Source organism: Eucyclogobius newberryi, unplaced genomic scaffold, assembly GCF_026437365.1.
Source record: "Eucyclogobius newberryi isolate DKJ021-1_F unplaced genomic scaffold, fEucNew1.0.hap1 SCAF_16, whole genome shotgun sequence".
NCBI classification, from domain to species: Eukaryota; Metazoa; Chordata; class Actinopteri; order Gobiiformes; family Gobiidae; genus Eucyclogobius; species Eucyclogobius newberryi.
The window spans coordinates 27,244,260-27,263,343 of NW_027315790.1; the positions used below are offsets into that span (position 1 = coordinate 27,244,260).

The following is a 19,084-nucleotide window of genomic DNA, read 5'->3' on the forward strand; positions in this document are numbered from 1 at the left end:
CAAAATATCATATATAATAAATATAATATAATATCATGTATAAAAATGTAAATGTATTAAGTATTTTGAACAGATTTTTTATGACTATTAAAGAGTAAAATGTGGTGATCTTCATAAAGAACTGGTCTTACTTTTTATATCAATGTCTCACAGTTTCTAGATATATTTATTCAGTATATTTGTATTTGCTCAAAGCCAGGACTTGAACTCAAAACCTTTAGGTTGGCTCTCACCAAAAACATGTACAAACAACTTTTCAAACTATGGACTATATAAACTTTCTTAAAAATGTAGTGGAAATTACAGACGCCTTCTCTCAAATGTCATTAAGCAAAAGACGTACTTAAATTCCTACTTTGTACTTAGTTACTTTTCACCACTGAGCAACACACACTACAGTATTGTTGACAAATAACTTAAAACAATAGGTATTAGGCCATATACTGCATAAATATACACACAACGTGAAAAAAAGACAATGGGACTTCAATAGCTTCAATCTCTTAGTCTTAATCTTAGTCTTCCTCTTGTCCCGTTCCTCTGCAGCTCTAACGACACTAATCCTCCTCTGTACACAACATCCCAGTGAAGCGACACCCAAAGAGTCAATCTAAAGGTGCAAAGAAGAGACTGAGCGCGGCATCATAACGCGCAGCACTTTTAACACGTGCAGCTTCACCACATCGTCCTGGGGAGTCGTCTCGCTTCTCCCTCGAGCCCAGTGTGTGACGAACGCCTCCCACACATATTGTCCACGCGAGGACAGTCAGTGCTAAAGCGAGACGGCGTTGAACTGAATGTGCAGTTTTATTAAGAGGCCGTTCCTGCAAAGTTTGGACTCTGAGCGGAACAATAGTGTTTTCTTATTACATCATGAAGGCTGAAGTACAATCTTATGTAATGACCTTATCGCTACTTTACGCAATGACATTTATATATAAACGTGTTACCAAGACGGTTTAAAGGACTGTTTTATGAGGTTTTAACCCAGTTCTAACGTTGTCCCTTCATCCAAAAAACACCTGGAGTTGCATTTAGCTTCGTGCTTGTTTGATGGATCCTGAAAAGAACGTCCTCTTCCTCCGAGCGACAAAAGCACTGAATCTGAATCGCTGACATAACTGACATAACTGACGTTTTCTTGATCAGTGAGAAGTCTGTCGATCTTTCCTGGACTCGTTCTGTGCATTTCTGCCGTCGAATCACGATCAAAACGACTGCATGCTTAAACCAGGAAGAGGCTGCATTAGCAAACTGTGTTGATTTTAAAATGGTTGTGTTTCCTCTGCAGCCAGTAGATGGAGCCAAAGTTCAGTTACTCTGGTGTCTGTGGCAAGAAGAAGAAGAAGAAGAAGAAGAAGAAGAAGAAGAAGAAGACCAGAAGAAGCAGAAGCAGAAGAGGAGGCAGAGGAAGAAGCAACAGCAGAAGAAGAAGAAGCAGAAGGAGAAACAGAAGAAGAGGCAGAAGAAGAAGCAGCAGCAGCAGAAGAAGAAGAAGCAGACCAGAAGAGGAGGCAGAGGAAGAAGCAGCAGAAGAAGAAGACGAAGCAGAAGAAGAAGCAGCAGCAGAAGAAGAAGCAGAAGGAGAAACAGAAGAAGAGGCAGAAGAAGAAGCAGCAGCAGAAGAAGCAGAAGAAGAAGCAGCATCAGAAGAAGAAGAAGAAGCAGCAGAAGAAGCAGCAGCAGAAGAAGAAGACAAATAATGCATGATATTTGTCCTTTAATACTTTTAAAAGGCCTTGATTTCAGGAGCATAATTTTTAAGACTGTTTCTACTCCAGGTCTGTCCACAGTTCAGAAGAAATAGTGTGAGTTGGGCCCAGATCAACGCAAGATGGAGATGAAGTCAAATTTCCTTCCTCCGTCCACAACTAAAAATAAAAGCACGACAGGTTCTTCTTCCATTGTGTGTCGTGTTTTCCAGACAGTGTTGTCATGGTCACACCAGTCGGACAGAGGTACAACATCAGTGGTCGTAATGTAATAGTTTGACAATCATCTCGTGGAACGTGCACCGTTTCCATGGCGCAGATGGCACAGACGCCGCACAGAAACACATGAATAATTACGGACCCCGGTGTGAGATGTCGCTCCACTCGTGCCCCCGCGTTCAATGATCACGAATTCACTTCAACTAATCAACGCAACGGTCGCTCAACGATTTGTTCTTTACCTTTTTACAATGTAATAGCTCTTGATACTAATAATAACGATGTGCATTTCGCCGTGTGATATTTATTGTGGTATTTATTGAGCATATTTCAAGCATTTAAATAAAAATGAATAAAAAAATGTTTTGTGCAAAAATAAATAAATAATTGCAAATAACTAAATAGATAAATAAAATAAATAAAATAAATAAAATAAATAAAATAAATAAAATAAATAAAATAAATAAAATAAATAAAATAACATTAATACAATTAATAAAATTAATAAATAAAATAACATACATAACATACATAACATACTTAACATACATAACATTAAATGAATTAAATTAATTAATTAAACAAAATAATCATGGTCCCTCTGTCTTTACCTGTTATTGCAATCCGAGACTATTGACGATATTTTGTTCACGTTACATCCCCCCTGACAAGCAGTGCAGTTTATTGTTTTATTAATGATCAATTTCGCTTAAATTAATAATTAATGCAAGCAATACGTGTTTGTATTCATGCACAGATTGTTAGTTGTTTGTAATAATTCATGCTTGATATTTGAAAAGGAAAATTAGGTACACAACTGAATTCAATCCATTAAAAAAACATTTGCTGACAATAACTTGACAGAAGGAAGAATAAATAAAGATCGGGGGGGAAATAATGTGATGATAGAGCAGATTTTGAAATAATGAACATTGTTTTACTCAGGCAGGGTGTATTCCAGAGCTGGGAGATCAATCAAAAATAGATAATATCGCAGTTGTTGTTTTGGAATATGCAGTGTATCGTCTACAATGAAAACTAATACAAATAACCACAAAAAGCGACAGAAACGTCCAAATTATACCCTTCCAAACCAAGGTATAAAGTGATATTTCTGCTTTATTTCATCCTAATTTCACGGCCCATTAACCTTTTGTGCGATGCTTAAAATATTGTCTGAATATCATAATCAAGATCGAAACCAGGACCGACAAAATGAAAGAATAGCGGAAAACTGAACATAATTTATACATATTTCGACATTGTGTAAAATAAATCGCGAGTTTACCGTTTTTCAGACGGTCAAGAATCACGACTACTGTAAAAAAAAACTGTTCCTTCTCACAACACAATCTGACATCACGACGCGTTCGCTCGTGGGGACCCTCATTCGGCCGGGGGTCGCGGGGCGTACCTTGCGTGAGCAGCTGCAGCGTGCGCACCTCCTCCCGCACCCGCAGCTGGAGCACCTGCTGGAGGATGTGTTGTCGCTGCGCCTCCTGAAGGATGCCCATGCGCTCCAGCTTCCTGTCCGTCAGCCGCATCAGAGCCCGCCCTGAGCACAAACACGCAGGGTGAGCGGTTACGTACGGGGAAGGAGCTTTTACTGCATCGTTATCACTGTATCGTTATCACTGCATCGTTATCACTGCATCGTTATCACTGCATCGTTATCACTGCATCGCTGTCACTGCATCGTTGTCACTGCATCGTTGTCACTGCATCGTTATCACTGCATCGCTATCACTGCATCGCTGTCACTGCATCGTTGTCACTGCATCGTTATCACTGCATCGTTATCACTGCATCGTTGTCACTGCATCGTTGTCACTGCACCGTTATCACTGCATCGTTATTACTGCATCGTTATCACTGCATCGTTGTCACTGCATCGTTATCACTGCACCGTTATCACTGCACCGTTATCACTGCATCGTTATCACTGCATCGTTGTCACTGCATCGTTATCACTGCACCGTTATCACTGCATCGTTGTCACTGCATCGTTATCACTGCATCGTTGTCACTGCACCGTTATCACTGCATCGTTGTCACTGCATCGTTGTCACTGCATCGTTATCACTGCACCGTTATCACTGCATCGTTGTCACTGCATCGTTATCACTGCATCGTTGTCACTGCACCGTTATCACTGCATCGTTGTCACTGCATCGTTGTCACTGCATCGTTATCACTGCACCGTTATCACTGCACCGTTGTCACTGCATCGTTATCACTGCATCGTTGTCACTGCATCGTTATCACTGCACCGTTATCACTGCATCGTTGTCACTGCATCGTTATCACTGCATCGTTATCACTGCACCGTTATCACTGCACCGTTATCACTGCATCGTTGTCACTGCATCGTTATCACTGCATCGTTATCACTGCACCGTTATCACTGCACCGTTATCACTGCATCGTTGTCACTACACCGTTATCACTGCATCGTTGTCACTGCATCGTTATCACTGCATCGTTATCACTGCATCGTTGTCATTTTACTGGAGGATTACTGTAAATGTGTGTGGAAAAAACAATGTGAATTAGATTTTCATTGTTGAGTTGGTTTGTCCTCATTACTCTGGCATTGCAACTCCTTAAAGTGCCCCCTACAGGTCAATCAATCAATCAATCAATCAATCGAGCTTTATGTATAGAGCCCTTTACAAAAACAAACTGTACAAAATACAATACAAAAACAATTGAAACAAACTCTACAAACTAAAGTGTCATTACATTACATTACATTACGTGTTAAAAGTCTGAATAAATACATTTAAGGTCGGACGACTCACTGAACTAAAACTCAGTTAAGATAAATTTAGTTTGAAGTTTTCTCAAAATTATGAGAATTTTTTTTAGGTTTATATTTAAACTTCCTGTTTGTAATTGATGACGTCATACTAGGAAATTTACGCAGCAAATACTGGGCCAAACTCATCTACTGTCACCATTTTTTTATGTGACGGATACAAATATATGAGGATTAATTAATTTTGTTGAAATAATGTTTAGAAAGTCAGAAACGTTGCTGTTTGTTGTCTAAATGAGGCATAATTTTTGACTGGGAGAGTGTCTCTAGTGTGATGTCACTTCCTGTCATTTTCTACAGATTTTTCACTTACTCAATTGGTGTAAAACTATAATTTATATGTACAACAGGCATAAGTACAGTAAATAAAGCCTGTCATATGCACTTTAATGTGTTTATATTTATGTGATATTTCACTAGTTCTTGTTTGGATCAAGATCACTACTCTAATCATCAAGGAAAGTTCAATTATTGTCATTTATTTATGTAACATTTTCAGTATCAACACTCAAATTAGTCTCAAATTTCATACTCGTTTTGTTACTGATTAGTCTCTGTGTTTGTCGGTTTATACAGAGCCATCCAATAAAAATGAAACAATCCTGTCACTAAAATCCCACAAACTTTAGATCAGATATTTAACTTTACCCTATCTCAATACAACATGATAAGCCGTCACATTTTCCCATCAAGAAAGTCCAGAAGTCAATGCATTTTCAACTCGCACAAAGGTTTTCCAACAACATATTCAAAAGTATGTTTCAAATATGTACTAAAATACTGACTGAAAAGTACGTCATATGTACTGTTCTTTTACGATTCTTTTAAGCGTCTCAATGTACTATAATGACCCAATAAAGTAAAAGTATTTGCAGTAGTTGTGTTCTTTTGCTGTGATGTGAAGTGCAGGCCTCATAAAGTGTAGTACAGAGTAAGAGGAGCATTAAAGTGAGGTGAAAAGTATTGGCTAATGAATCTAATAGGTTCTGCTCTGCCTGGAATGTGTCACAGCGTGGCATTAAACGCATCTATCACCATGGAAACAAGGGTTGTTTATTGTATTTAATTGTAAGTTGTATTTTCACTTTTAAATGAGCTGGAGACTGCTTTGCTTCTTTGTTGCAGACACATCTTTGGCGCTGTTGAAATGGTCTTGGCAGTTCTTCGCCCTCGAACACCTTGATGTTTCCTCGGAGACCGTTTCTGAATGGATGATGCCGCTCCTCTCCAAAATCATGCATCTGAGCGATCGGCCTGATTCACTTACGCCGGCTTCTCCGCTGACGCTGAACTGAATCGGGCTCCAGGCGGCTCCAAGCCCCGAGCGGCCCCGAGCGGCTCCGAGCGGCTCCGAGCGGCTCTGAGTGGCCCCGAGCGGCTTCAGGGGGGCGCTGCAGCAGTATTAATAGCACCAGGTGGGCTCCGCGGCTGGACTCGCGGGTTTGGACCGGGTTTTTGGACTCGTGTTTCGATGGACGCCAGGGAAACGTGGCCAGGACAAAGAGGCAAACCAGAGCCATTCAGGGAAGAGGAGGAGGAGGATGAAGAAGAGGACAATGAAGAGAAGGAGGAGGACAATGAAGAGGAGGAGGAAGATGAGGAGAAGGAGGACAATGAAGAGGAGGAGGAAGATGAGGAGAAGGAGGACAATGAAGAGGAGGATGAAGAGACGGAGGAGGACAATGAAGAGGAGGAGGAGGATGAAGAGGTGGCTGATAAAGAGGAGGAGGATGAAGGAGGAGGAGGAGGAGGAAGATGAAGAGAAGGAGGACAATGAAGAGAAGGAGGAGGACAATGAAGAGGAGGATGAAGAGATGGAGGAGGACAATGAAGAGGAGGAGGAAGATGAGGAGAAGGAGGACAATGAAGAGAAGGAGGAGGACAATGAAGAGGAGGATGAAGAGACGGAGGAGGACGAAGAGAAGGAGGAGGACGATGAAGAGGAGGAGGACAATGAAAAGAAGGAGGAGGACAAAGAGAGGAGGACGATGAAGAAGAGGATGAAGACATGGAGGAGGACGAAGAGAAGGAGGAGGAGGATGAAGAGGAGGAGGTGGATGAAGAGGAGGAGGAGGATGGAAAAGCCACTGCCAAGTAACAAAAACTAGCATGCGAACAGCGCACTAGAGTTACTTCCAGGTTTGTAGCCCATAAAAAAACATTTATTTTTTACTTTATCTGTATTTGTAATTGTTTGTATCTATGTATTATTGCACTTTTCTGTATGTAACGTTGTGCTTTTAAAGTTGCAAGTGTGCTTTATATATGAACTTTGACTTTGCAGACAGCACACAGCGGTCTCATTTTGATCCTAAGTGATGCTTTTACAGTACATCTGGGACTCTGAGACTTTTATTTTACTTTCATGAACGATCAAAACCAGGTACAGTCTTTTTAATGTAACTTCCCCTCAACAATAGTCGTTATAATCTACTGTAGGCGGTGAAGAGACACCTGGAGGCCACTTCATGCGTTGCAGCCTTCAGCGGCTCAAACATAATCTTACAATATCGAAAATCGACGCCAATCCAGATCCTCCGTTTCACTCTGGGCTCGTTTCAACGACGAAGAAATTCAGAGTTTTTAAGAGTTTCAAATCTCCGTAGTTTCTCATAAAGTCGCGGAAGTAAAATTTACGGCTTTAATATTATAGGTGGAGTTTTGGTGCTATTTACGGCGTCCCTCTCCGCGAGTGCCTCTGCTGCAATATTAACCGCTCACTTTTGTTGACTGCTCTGAATATTTAAAGACCTTGTAAATTATTTTGAAGCTTCATGAATTATTAGCCACTGTAATCTTCCAAAATGTTAAGAGCCCGGTTGTCTGACTCTCTTGTTAGTTTCTCCAGTCAACACGTATTTAGACAACTATTTCGTGACATTTTCAATAATAACCTACGCACCTCTTTTATTTCAGTGGTTCTATTCTCTCACAACACGCTGACAGAAGATACACAGTGATAAATGACCGCGCGGTGGTGACGCGAGGCTTGAATCGGGTGAAAATCGGGCCGCAGCGGCTGTAAAGCGTGTTTTCTGCGTCTGTGATATTATAGAGAACACAGGAGCAGTTAGCGGTGAGATTAATGAGGCGTGTGCGCGCTGCAGCGTCGGCCCAAAGCTGATAAATCTGGAGCTAGCGCCTGGCAACGTCGCGGCGCTTTGATGAATGCGCACGGACACGCACGGCCCTGGATACAACTCAGCGCGATTACACGTCCAAGAGAAATACACACAAGTGAAGAAATAACATCAATAAATAAGCAAAATCATTTTAGTCAGCGTTCTTGTTTCAGAGGCAGCGCGAGTTACACTGCAAAAGTCACTGTATGTCTAAACGTTTGCATACAATTGGTTAAAATAGTCAATAAGATAAGATAAGATATTCCTTTATTGTCCCACATGGGGGAAATTTCATTGGTGCAACGCAGGTAGATACAGAGGTAGATCCAGAAGAACAGATCACTTATAGGAAGTCTGAAAAACACTTTCAGTAGAAGATCTCCTATAAATAAATAAAAAACTCCCATAGACAAATAGATAAATACATAAACACGTAAATACCATTGCCTGTGATCACGACAGTAATTGCACATGAATTGCACATGAATTCCAACAGCAATTGCACATATGACAGAATTGCACATGGTTAGGTCAGTATTGCGAGTGTTCAGTACTAACAGTGTTTGTTATAAAGTCTGACAGCAGCAGGAAGGAAAGACCTGCGAAACCTCTCCTTCACACAGCGAGGGTGGATCAGTCTCTCACTGAAGCTGCTCTCCAGAGCGGACAGAGTGTCCTGCAGGGGGAGACACTCATGGTCCAGCATAGATGTGAATCTAGCCAGGACCCTCCTGTCCCCCACCTCCTGCACAGCCCAGGACGGAGCTGGACTTCTTGATGACTCTGTCCAGCCTCCTCCTCTCCCTCTCTGTGATGCTGCTGCTCCAGCAGGCCACACCGTACAGGAGGGCTGATGCCACCACAGAGTCGTAGAAGGTCTTCAGGAGTGGCCCTGTCACTCCAAAAGACCTGAGTCTCCTCAGGAGGTAGAGCCGACTCTGGCTCTTCCTGAACAGTGCGTCTGTGTTATGAGTCCAGTCAAGTTAGTGGTTCAGATGAACACCCAGGTACTTGTATGAGTCCACTCTCTCAATGTCCCGTCCCTGGATGTTCACTGGTGAGAGGCAGTGGGGTGGCGTCTGCGGAAATCCACCACCATCTCCTTGGTCTTCCCCGCGTTGATGAGGAGGTGGTTCCGCTGACACCAGTCCACAAAGTCCTGCGCCAGTCCTCTGTACTCCGCGTCATCGTCGTCCGTGATGAGTCCGATGATGGCAGAGTCATCAGAGAACTTCTGCAGGACACAGCTGTCCGTGTCATGTCTGAAGTCTGCAGTGTAAAGGGTGAAGAGAAAGGGCGCGAGGACAGTGCCCTGGGGCGCCCCCACACTGCAGGTCCGGGTGTCAGACACACAGTTCCGGGCTCTCACAAACTGGGGTCGGCCTGTGAGGTAGTCCAGGATCCACTCTGCCAGGTCATACTCCACACCAGCCGTCTCCAGCTTGTCCCTCAGGAGCAGTGGCTGGATGGTGTTGAAGGCGCTGGAAAGATCGAAGAACAGAATCATCACAGAGCTGCCAGGCTTTTCCAGGTGAGAGAGAGAGCGGTGCAGCAGGGAGATGACGGCGTCCTCCACTCCGATGCCAGGCCGATATGCAAACTGCAGCGGGTCCATGGCTGAGCTCACGGTGGAGCGGAGGTGGTCCAGGACCAGCCGCTCCAGTGTCTTCATCAGGTGGGACGTGAGAGCCACTGGCCTGAAGCTGTTGAGGTCTTTGGGGCGCGGTGTCTTAGGCACAGGTACCAGACAGGAGGTCTTCCAGACCTGTGGTACCACCCTCAGCTTCAGGCTCATGTTGAAGACATGCTCCATAACTCCACACAGTTCATCTGCGCAGGACTTAAGGAGCCTGGGGCTGATGCCATCAGGTCCTGCTGCCTTCCTCACTTTAATCCTCTTCAGCTCACTCCTCACCTGTGCTGCTGTGACAGTCAGTGGTTGGCAGGGGGACTATGTGCTGGGGGGATGGGTGAGTCCAGGCGAAGTGGGGAGCTGATGGTCCGGGGCAGATAAGCAAAGAGGAACAGATGCAGGGCATTGTCCAGCTGTGGAAGAGGGAGCATGCAGCTGTGCAGGGGGAGGGGTGGGTGACCGATCAAACCTCAAGAAGTGAGCATTTAAATCATTCACCCACTGTAGATCCCCCTCTGTCTGGGCAGGGGGGATTTTGAAGCCCGAGATGGTTTTCAGGCTCCTCCACACTCCCTGAATGTTCTTCTGCTGCAGCTGCTCCTCCATCCTCCTCTTGTAGCCGGCCTCAGCCTGCCTGATCTTCCTCCTCAGCTCCTTCTGCACAGTCCTCAGCTCCTCCTTGTTCCCTGACCTGAAGGCTCTCTTCTTCTCCTTCAGCAGAGCCTTCAGTTCACGGTTAATCCATGGCTTGTTGTTTGGAAAACACTGCACCGTCCGGGAGGGAACAATGTTCTCAAAACAGAAGTTGATGTAGTCCGTGATGCACTCTGTCATGGTGTTGGTGTCCTCCCCATGTGGGTCATAAAGCTCAGTCCAGACAGTGGTGCTGAAGCAGTCCCTCAGAGCCTCCTCGCTCTTAGCAGACCACATCCTCACCTCACGGGACACCACAGGCTGCCTGCGCACAATGGGTTCATACACAGGCCTCAGATGTACAAGGTTGTGGTCCGAGCTGCCCAGGGGAGGGAGGGGGGAAGAGGAATAAGCCTCCTTGGTGTTGGCAAAAAACAAGTCCAATGTTCTATTGTTCCTGGTGGGGCAGGTAACATACTGGGTGTATGTTGGTAGAACAGAAGAGGGAGAAGCTGGTGGGCTCGCTCGGAGCTAGCTCACATCACAACAACACGACGAAAAACGCTCAAATCCAGCCGAAAAAAGTCAAAAACAGTTGAATTAAAAACGATTACAACGCGTGTCCCTATCGTACAGTAAAATAGAAAAAATATACCAACTATATTTCCAAAATATAGGAGATAAAGCACAATAAGTGTGAGAAAAAAGAGAGAGCGTTTACACCGGGCTGCTAGCTGTACCAGCGCCGTATGACGTATCATACTATGATTCCTATGTTATTATTATAGTTACTATGTTGATCATGTCTTTTTAGATCCGTGCTTCACTTGCTTCATGGAGATGTGATGTATTTTCCAGGAATAGTCATTTAATGTACATGGTATTTAGTGTTTTAATGGACACAACATGCACAGTTTCTAGGGATGGTCAGCGAATACAACATGCCATTAATCACATGTTGGGCAAATGGCCATAAACATTATAATGAGGCTTTTTTGGTCCATAAATCGTTTTTTATTTGACCTTTAAAGCCTACATATGTTGTAGGATTTACCCAGTTGTACTATTTTGACTTGAATATGATTTTCTTTGTATCTGGGACAACATTTTTGTTGTAAAAATGTTTTATAAAGTCAAAAATTAACAATAGTATTATTTTTGACGATGTCTATATTCAAATATGTTTTTTTAAGATTGGAATGTTCTTTTTAAGGCTGAACATATTTATTCAAATGATAAGTATCTGCTGCTTCTTTTGGCAGAGTCCTGGTTTAGACCTAAAGGAAAGACAGATGAATGACTGAATGAATGAATGCACTGATCGATCGTTAATTCTCTGCATATTTAATGATCAATAGTCATTCTCGGTTTGAAGTCTTTCTCTGTGATTCCTGGGTCTTATTGGATCATTTGGATCTTTTCAGTGGAGCTGTTTGTAACTATACAGATGTTAGAATGTACTGGCTGCAGCGTGCCCGACACGCTAGTGTCAGCACACTATTGTAATGAATGTGACGTCACCAATGCTCAGAACAAGTCTGGTGATGATGTTTGGACAAAAAGAAGACTTTAGAAAAGTAAAACACTGGAGCTTTGCTTATGACGTCAAAATTCTTGTACTTTTGGTGAGAATAGTGTTTTCCTGAGGCTCAGAGGGAGAGGACTTAGTGAACAGGATTCAACAAACAAGCATCAATGACACTAAATATACTTCTACATTTTTAACAAGGGAACAATTTTAACATGGTTAAAAGCTGAAAAAAGTCTATTTCTCCTTCAAACAAACTCTTACTCTGACTCTGAGTCAGTTCTCAAGTGTGAGATGAGCTAACATTGAGAAAACATCAAATGTGTATTTATTTTGTTATCAGCCGACTGTTGTGTTGAAAGCTAAAAGGCTGCGGGCATGCCCAGCACTGCCTGCTGAGTATGACGCAGTGTTCTCCTTAAATCTCTGTGGCAGCTGCGAGCACATGTGCGTGTCCTCTGGGGATGAAAGTTGTGAGCTGCATTTGGCAACCGCATCTCCAATACCTGCCGTACACGCCGTCAGTTGAACAAGTGCAGTAATGTTGAGAGCCGGGGCGGAGAGTTCACGTGAGCTGAATTTAAACAGGATTAGAGGGCTGGAGTCACTTGCTGAAGACAACAAAACCTGGAAGGACGGCTCAGACTTTCACTGGGATTGTAAATATAAGTAAGTAAGTAAATAAGTACGTACATTTTTATCTGTGTAGCACCTTTCACAGACAGAAGTCACAAAAACACAGAAAAATATTAAAAACACAAAAGACGTACCGTGAGCAATACACATACAACAATATACAGTCAGCAACTGTAATTAAAAGGCCTGACTGAATACAAAGGTTTTGAGCTCTGTAGTTGCTAAGAGCAACAACAGAGTCCAGTGACCGCAGGGAGAGCAGAAGATCATTCCAGAGTCTGGGCACAACGTTCTGGAAGGATCCGTCTCCTCTGGTCCCAAAACGAGAGCGAGGAACCAACAGCAGGTTCTGACCCACTTGTAATGGCACTGCTAGAACTTGGCAATAGGGATGCAGACCTAAACACACGTTCAGGTTCAAGTCTGGATTCGAATCCAGAGGTTTAGGTTCAGGTCCGGACCTAATGAGTCCGGACCTAAACCATGCCATATTTACATAATGTTACAACAGCATAACACAAGCTACTTGGCACTTGAACAAGGACGACTATCAAACACAAGGTTTAACTGCAGATTGAAATAAACTCAACTTGTCTGGTTCATTCACAGTTTTTAACAGAAGTTACAACTTACAAATCACAAGCTACTAGCTAGCTGTTAAACTATAGCTTAACAGTTAACACACATCACTTGAGGAACAACTCAAGACTCAACTCAACAACAAGAGCATGTTGAGTATTGTTGACAGAGTCAGTCTGGGTCAAGGGTCAAAGCAGCTGTTTCATCTGATACAATGTTTTGCCTTTAGACACATTTCCACTCTTTAATGTTACAGATCCTTTAGCATCAAAAGTCAGGTAAAAACCTTCAAACAGACAATACACCAGTGTAAATAATTAAGTCACAGTGTAAAATAACAGAGTTACAAAAACTAGCATAAAAGTCAACTTGAATCACTATGAAGCATCAACTTAGCAGTATCAAAAGTAGAATATGAAAATATTTTACACAACAAATCAAAATAATACATCATATTAGCAGCATTAAACACCAGACCATATTTAACAACTGTAGAATACAAATACAAAATACTATTACAAAATATAAACTCCAATCAATGAATGCAGCAATTAAGCAATATTACTTTAACTTAGTATTTACTTAATGCCAAATACATCACACCACAACATAACACTTAAGTTATTTCATTAATATTTACACCCAGATAAGACCATGCTGACCCCGCCCCTTTAACATGCGACGACGCACGCAATCCATAAACAATCACAACATCGCACCCCAGTTTAAAACAGTTCAGATAAAGCCAGCGATCTCACCGGCTTCAGTGTTCACATGTGGATACACGGTTCACTTCAGTGTTCACATGTGGATACACGGTTCACTTCAGTGTTCACATGTGGATACACGGTTCACTTCAGTGTTCACATGTGGATACACGGTTCACTTCAGTGTTCACATGTGGATACACGGTTCACTTCAGTGTTCACATGTGGATACACGGTTCACTTCAGCGTTCACATGTGGATACACGGTTCACTTCAGCGTTCACATGTGGATACACGGTTCACTTCAGCGTTCACATGTGGATACACGGTTCACTTCAATGTTCACATGTGGATACACGGTTCACTTCAATGTTCACATGTGGATACACGGTTCACTTCAGTGTTCACATGTGGATACACGGTTCACTTCAGTGTTCACATGTGGATACACGGTTCACTTCAGTGTTCACATGTGGATACACGGTTCACTTCAGTGTTCACATGTGGATACACGGTTCACTTCAGTGTTCACATGTGGATACACGGTTCACTTCAGTGTTCACATGTGGATACACGGTTCACTTCAGTGTTCACATGTGGATACACGGTTCACTTCAGTGTTCACATGTGGATACACGGTTCACTTCAGTGTTCACATGTGGATACACGGTTCACTTCAGTGTTCACATGTGGATACACTGTTCACTTCAGTGTTCACATGTGGATACACGGTTCACTTCAGCGTTCACATGTGGATACACGGTTCACTTCAGCGTTCACATGTGGATACACGGTTCACTTCAGCGTTCACATGTGGATACACGGTTCACTTCAGCGTTCACATGTGGATACACGGTTCACTTCAGCGTTCACATGTGGATACACGGTTCACTTCAGCGTTCACATGTGGATACACGGTTCACTTCAGCGTTCACATGTGGATACACGGTTCACTTCAGCGTTCACATGTGGATACACGGTTCACTTCAGCGTTCACATGTGGATACACGGTTCACTTCAGTGTTCACATGTGGATACACGGTTCACTTCAGTGTTCACATGTGGATACACGGTTCACTTCAGTGTTCACATGTGGATACACGGTTCACTTCAGTGTTCACATGTGGATACACGGTTCACTTCAGTGTTCACATGTGGATACACGGTTCACTTCAGTGTTCACATGTGGATACACGGTTCACTTCAGTGTTCACATGTGGATACACGGTTCACTTCAGTGTTCACATGTGGATACACGGTTCACTTCAGTGTTCACATGTGGATACACGGTTCCACGCTGTCTCTCGCATCTTTAAACTTATTTCGCCGGCTTCAACTTATGCCCGGAAGACGCGTGCGTCACTAATTAGGGTCCGTGTGCGCTATTGACAGCGGCGCAGGGCAGTGTTTACGTCGTTTCCAGCGTGAATTTCGCGATCAATGGAAGGTTTAAGATGGTCTAGATTCTAAAACAAAAAGGATATAGTATTTGAGTGCTATATTTGATATGAGTCCAGAACCGAATCACTGGGGTTTCGTTTTTTTTGGACCTGAACCAAAACGTTTTTACAAGTTCAGATCCGGTCCATCGTAGCGGTACGCATCCCTACTTGGCAATCTTTTCAGAAAAACTAAAACTAAAAAACACATGAATAATCAATAAATCGATGGTTTCACAAAACACTTTTGGTTTGAATTAGGATTCGTCTTCCCGGCTGGTTCAGTTTGTTGGAGTTATTGTGAAAGCTCAATCGAATCGAACTCTCATCCAGACCAAAGAAGCGAACTCTGGTCCGTTTGCAAAAGTCGGTCTCGGTTTGATTGATTCAAACTGCAAAGCTGGTTTTCTGCCCAGAGACAGCAGGGGGCGACAACAACCACTTCAAACGCACCAAAAATAGAAATTGAACCATCAAAGGGATTTTCAATAAGGTGAAAAGGTAACTTAGTTCTGCTTTAAGCTTTAACACGGGAAAAGTGGCCAATATTCAGCCAGTTTTAAGCTGTACAGGTAAATGTGATTATGTCATAGCTTTCAGATGAAAGAGGAGAGAGAGGGGAGAGACACGCACATCCATCCTGAAGATGAGTGTTAGGATCACAAAAACATCGTCACAAGAAAGAAAAGAGATGAGCCGCACAACTCGATCAGCTCCAACGAGAGATTTATCTTTTTCTCACCACAGAGACGTTTCATCAGGCACATCTTTGTCTGATGAAGAAAACACATGTGGTTGTTTACATGTGGGGCAGGTTGTGCACATGTGGGGCAGGTTGTGCACTTGTGGGGCAGGTTGTGCACATGTGGGGCAGGTTGTGCACATGTGGGGCAGGTTGTGCACTTGTGGGGCAGGTTGTGCACTTGTGGGGCAGGTTGTGCACTTGTGGGGCAGGTTGTGCACATGTGGGGCAGGTTGTGCACTTGTGGGGTAGGTTGTGCACTTGTGGGGCAGGTTGTGCACTTGTGGGGCAGGTTGTGCACATGTGGGGCAGGTTGTGCACTTGTGGGGCAGGTTGTACACATGTGGGGCAGGTTGTGCACTTGTGGGGCAGGTTGTGCACATGTGGGGCAGGTTGTGCACTTGTGGGGCAGGTTGTGCACTTGTGGGGCAGGTTGTTTACATGTGGTGCAGGTTGTGCACTTGTGGGGCAGGTTGTGCACATGTGGGGCAGGTTGTGCACATGTGGGGCAGGTTGTGCACATGTGGGGCAGGTTGTGCCCAGGCGGGGCAGGTTGTGCACTTGTGGGGCAGGTTGTGCACTTGTGGGGCAGGTTGTGCACATGTGGGGCAAGTTGTTTACATGTGGGGCAGGTTGTGCACTTGTGGGGCAGGTTGTGCACATGTGGGGCAGGTTGTGCACATGTGGGGCAGGTTGTGCACTTGTGGGGCAGGTTGTGCACATGTGGGGCAGGTTGTGCCCAGGCTGGGCAGGTTGTGCACTTGTGGGGCAGGTTGTGCACTTGTGGGGCAGGTTGTGCACATGTGGGGCAGGTTGTGGACATGCGGTACAGGTTGTGCACATGGGGGGCAGATTGTGTACTTGTGGGGCAGGTTGTGCACATGTGGGGCAGGTTGTGGACATGAGGTACAGGTTGTGCACATGGGGGGCAGATTGTGTACTTGTGGGGCAGGTTGTGCACATGTGGGGCAGGTTGTGCACTTGTGGGGCAGGTTGTGCACATGTGGGGCAGGTTGTGCACTTGTGGGGTAGGTTGTGCACTTGTGGGGCAGGTTGTGCACTTGTGGGGCAGGTTGTGCACATGTGGGGCAGGTTGTGCACTTGTGGGGCAGGTTGTGCACTTGTGGGGCAGGTTGTGCACTTGTGGGGCAGGTTGTGCACATGTGGGGCAGGTTGTGCACTTGTGGGGTAGGTTGTGCACTTGTGGGGCAGGTTGTGCACTTGTGGGGCAGGTTGTGCACATGTGGGGCAGGTTGTGCACTTGTGGGGCAGGTTGTGCACTTGTGGGGCAGGTTGTACACATGTGGGGCAGGTTGTGCACTTGTGGGGCAGGTTGTGCACATGTGGGGCAGGTTGTGCACTTGTGGGGCAGGTTGTGCACTTGTGGGGCAGGTTGTTTACATGTGGGGCAGGTTGTGCACTTGTGGGGCAGGTTGTGCACATGTGGGGCAGGTTGTGCACATGTGGGGCAGGTTGTGCACATGTGGGGCAGGTTGTGCCCAGGCGGGGCAGGTTGTGCACTTGTGGGGCAGGTTGTGCACTTGTGGGGCAGGTTGTGCACATGTGGGGCAGGTTGTGGACATGCGGTACAGGTTGTGCACATGGGGGGCAGATTGTGTACTTGTGGGGCAGGTTGTGCACATGTGGGACAGGTTGTGGACATGAGGTACAGGTTGTGCACATGGGGGGCAGATTGTGTACTTGTGGGGCAGGTTGTGCACATGTGGGGCAGGTTGTGGACATGAGGTACAGGTTGTGCACATGGGGGGCAGATTGTGTACTTGTGGGGCAGGTTGTGCACATGTGGGGCAGGTTGTGGACATGAGGTACAGGTTGTGCACATGGGGGGCAGATTGTGTACTTGTGGGGTAGGTTGTGCACATGTGGGGCAGGTTATGCACTATTGGGGTACATAAAAATAGTCCAAATGATTTCATTGATATTACCTACTGCTTCTGCCGTAACAATCAAACTAACTAAATAACAAAATAGATGCTGAGTGAAGCACATTTGTGTTCGCTACAAACTTGCAAAAATACAAACGTTACTGTTATTGTTACTGCATAAAGTCATTTCAGGCACAACTACGAGTCTCAAAATGCCAGAAATCAAAACACTACTTGCACAATATAGTCCCAACATCCATTCTACATTCCACACACGGGAGATCATCTTGTTAACATAATTATTGTTCCCATGAAATAAAACTGTATGTAATACATTTAAACACGGCGTTGGTGCCAGTGGTCCACGTCCGTCGCATCTTTCACACAAATTCATCCTCTGTGGCAGATGCAGAATTCCAATCTGCAAAGCGGTAATTAATGCCACACTACCCATTGCTTTATAATCACCTTGCCAATGGCGTCATTAACTTCCAGTCCCTCCATCTGCGTCAGACTGGCTCCAAACGGCCCATCATCAGAGCGTACTCAAATTTCCCACTAAACAACGGTCACCAATGGAGCACTTTACCAGCGATAGAGGCTGCGTCACTTTGTCTGACCTCTTTATTCAATCACCTGCTCTGGGACGGGTCTCATTTACTCCATTTGTCCAAACAGATCTGCTCCAGCCGCGGGTAAAGGACTCAAAAGTGTCAAAAGAGCTAAAACAGAGACAGTGTTGAAAAATATGGGCATTCAAATATTTAGAGAAAACCGTTGATACTCCCCTGATTAGGTTTAAATATTTTAGTTAATGGTTAATGGTTTGAATGTGCAATAATTATCTGAAATTGTGAAAAAAAAAAGAAAAAAAAGAAGAGGAACAAATGTATTTTATTTACAGTAATCACAAAATAAATAAAAAAAATAAAAATAGAGTGAGACATTAAAGTATCTCTTTTATTTGTGATATTCATAAATGCTGAACTTTGCTGAAGATTAATAAAGCAATATAAATTATTTTTACATTCAAACCCCATTGGGCTTTAAACATATTTATAAGGGACATAGAATTCCTGCAATGGAAACAATAGATGGATACCTCTGGAATAGACTTATGGCTGCAGCAAAATAAAAACGAAGTATCAAGAACTGGGCTCAAGAAACCATGAACCTTTATAGAATGGAAACAAACACATTTGAAAATGGAAATCTTGGCCCTTAATTAGTATAGATGTAATACATAATAGCTTAAGTGGGTATATCAGTTGGTATAATATACCAACTGACACTTATGCCAGACATCATATTATCAAATTAGATACATGTATAATTCATTACAAATACACTTAGTAAAATAGAACTCCTTACTGGCCTCTGCTGGTCACACTTTATCACCTTTTAACCTCCTGCTCATCAAAAATACATCT

The 19,084-nt window shown here is 44.0% G+C and overlaps 1 protein-coding gene across 1 annotated transcript in view; it reads right to left on the reverse strand.

Moving 5' to 3' along the window:
• Window positions 1–19,084, reverse strand: part of samd12 (sterile alpha motif domain containing 12) — an 89,465-nt gene that overhangs the window by 15,818 nt on the left and 54,563 nt on the right. Inside the window, exon 4 of the mRNA XM_072447236.1 lies at window positions 3,346–3,486. Within this exon, the coding sequence (XP_072303337.1) occupies window positions 3,346–3,486 (141 nt within the window). The remainder of the gene's footprint in view (window positions 1–3,345; window positions 3,487–19,084) is intronic.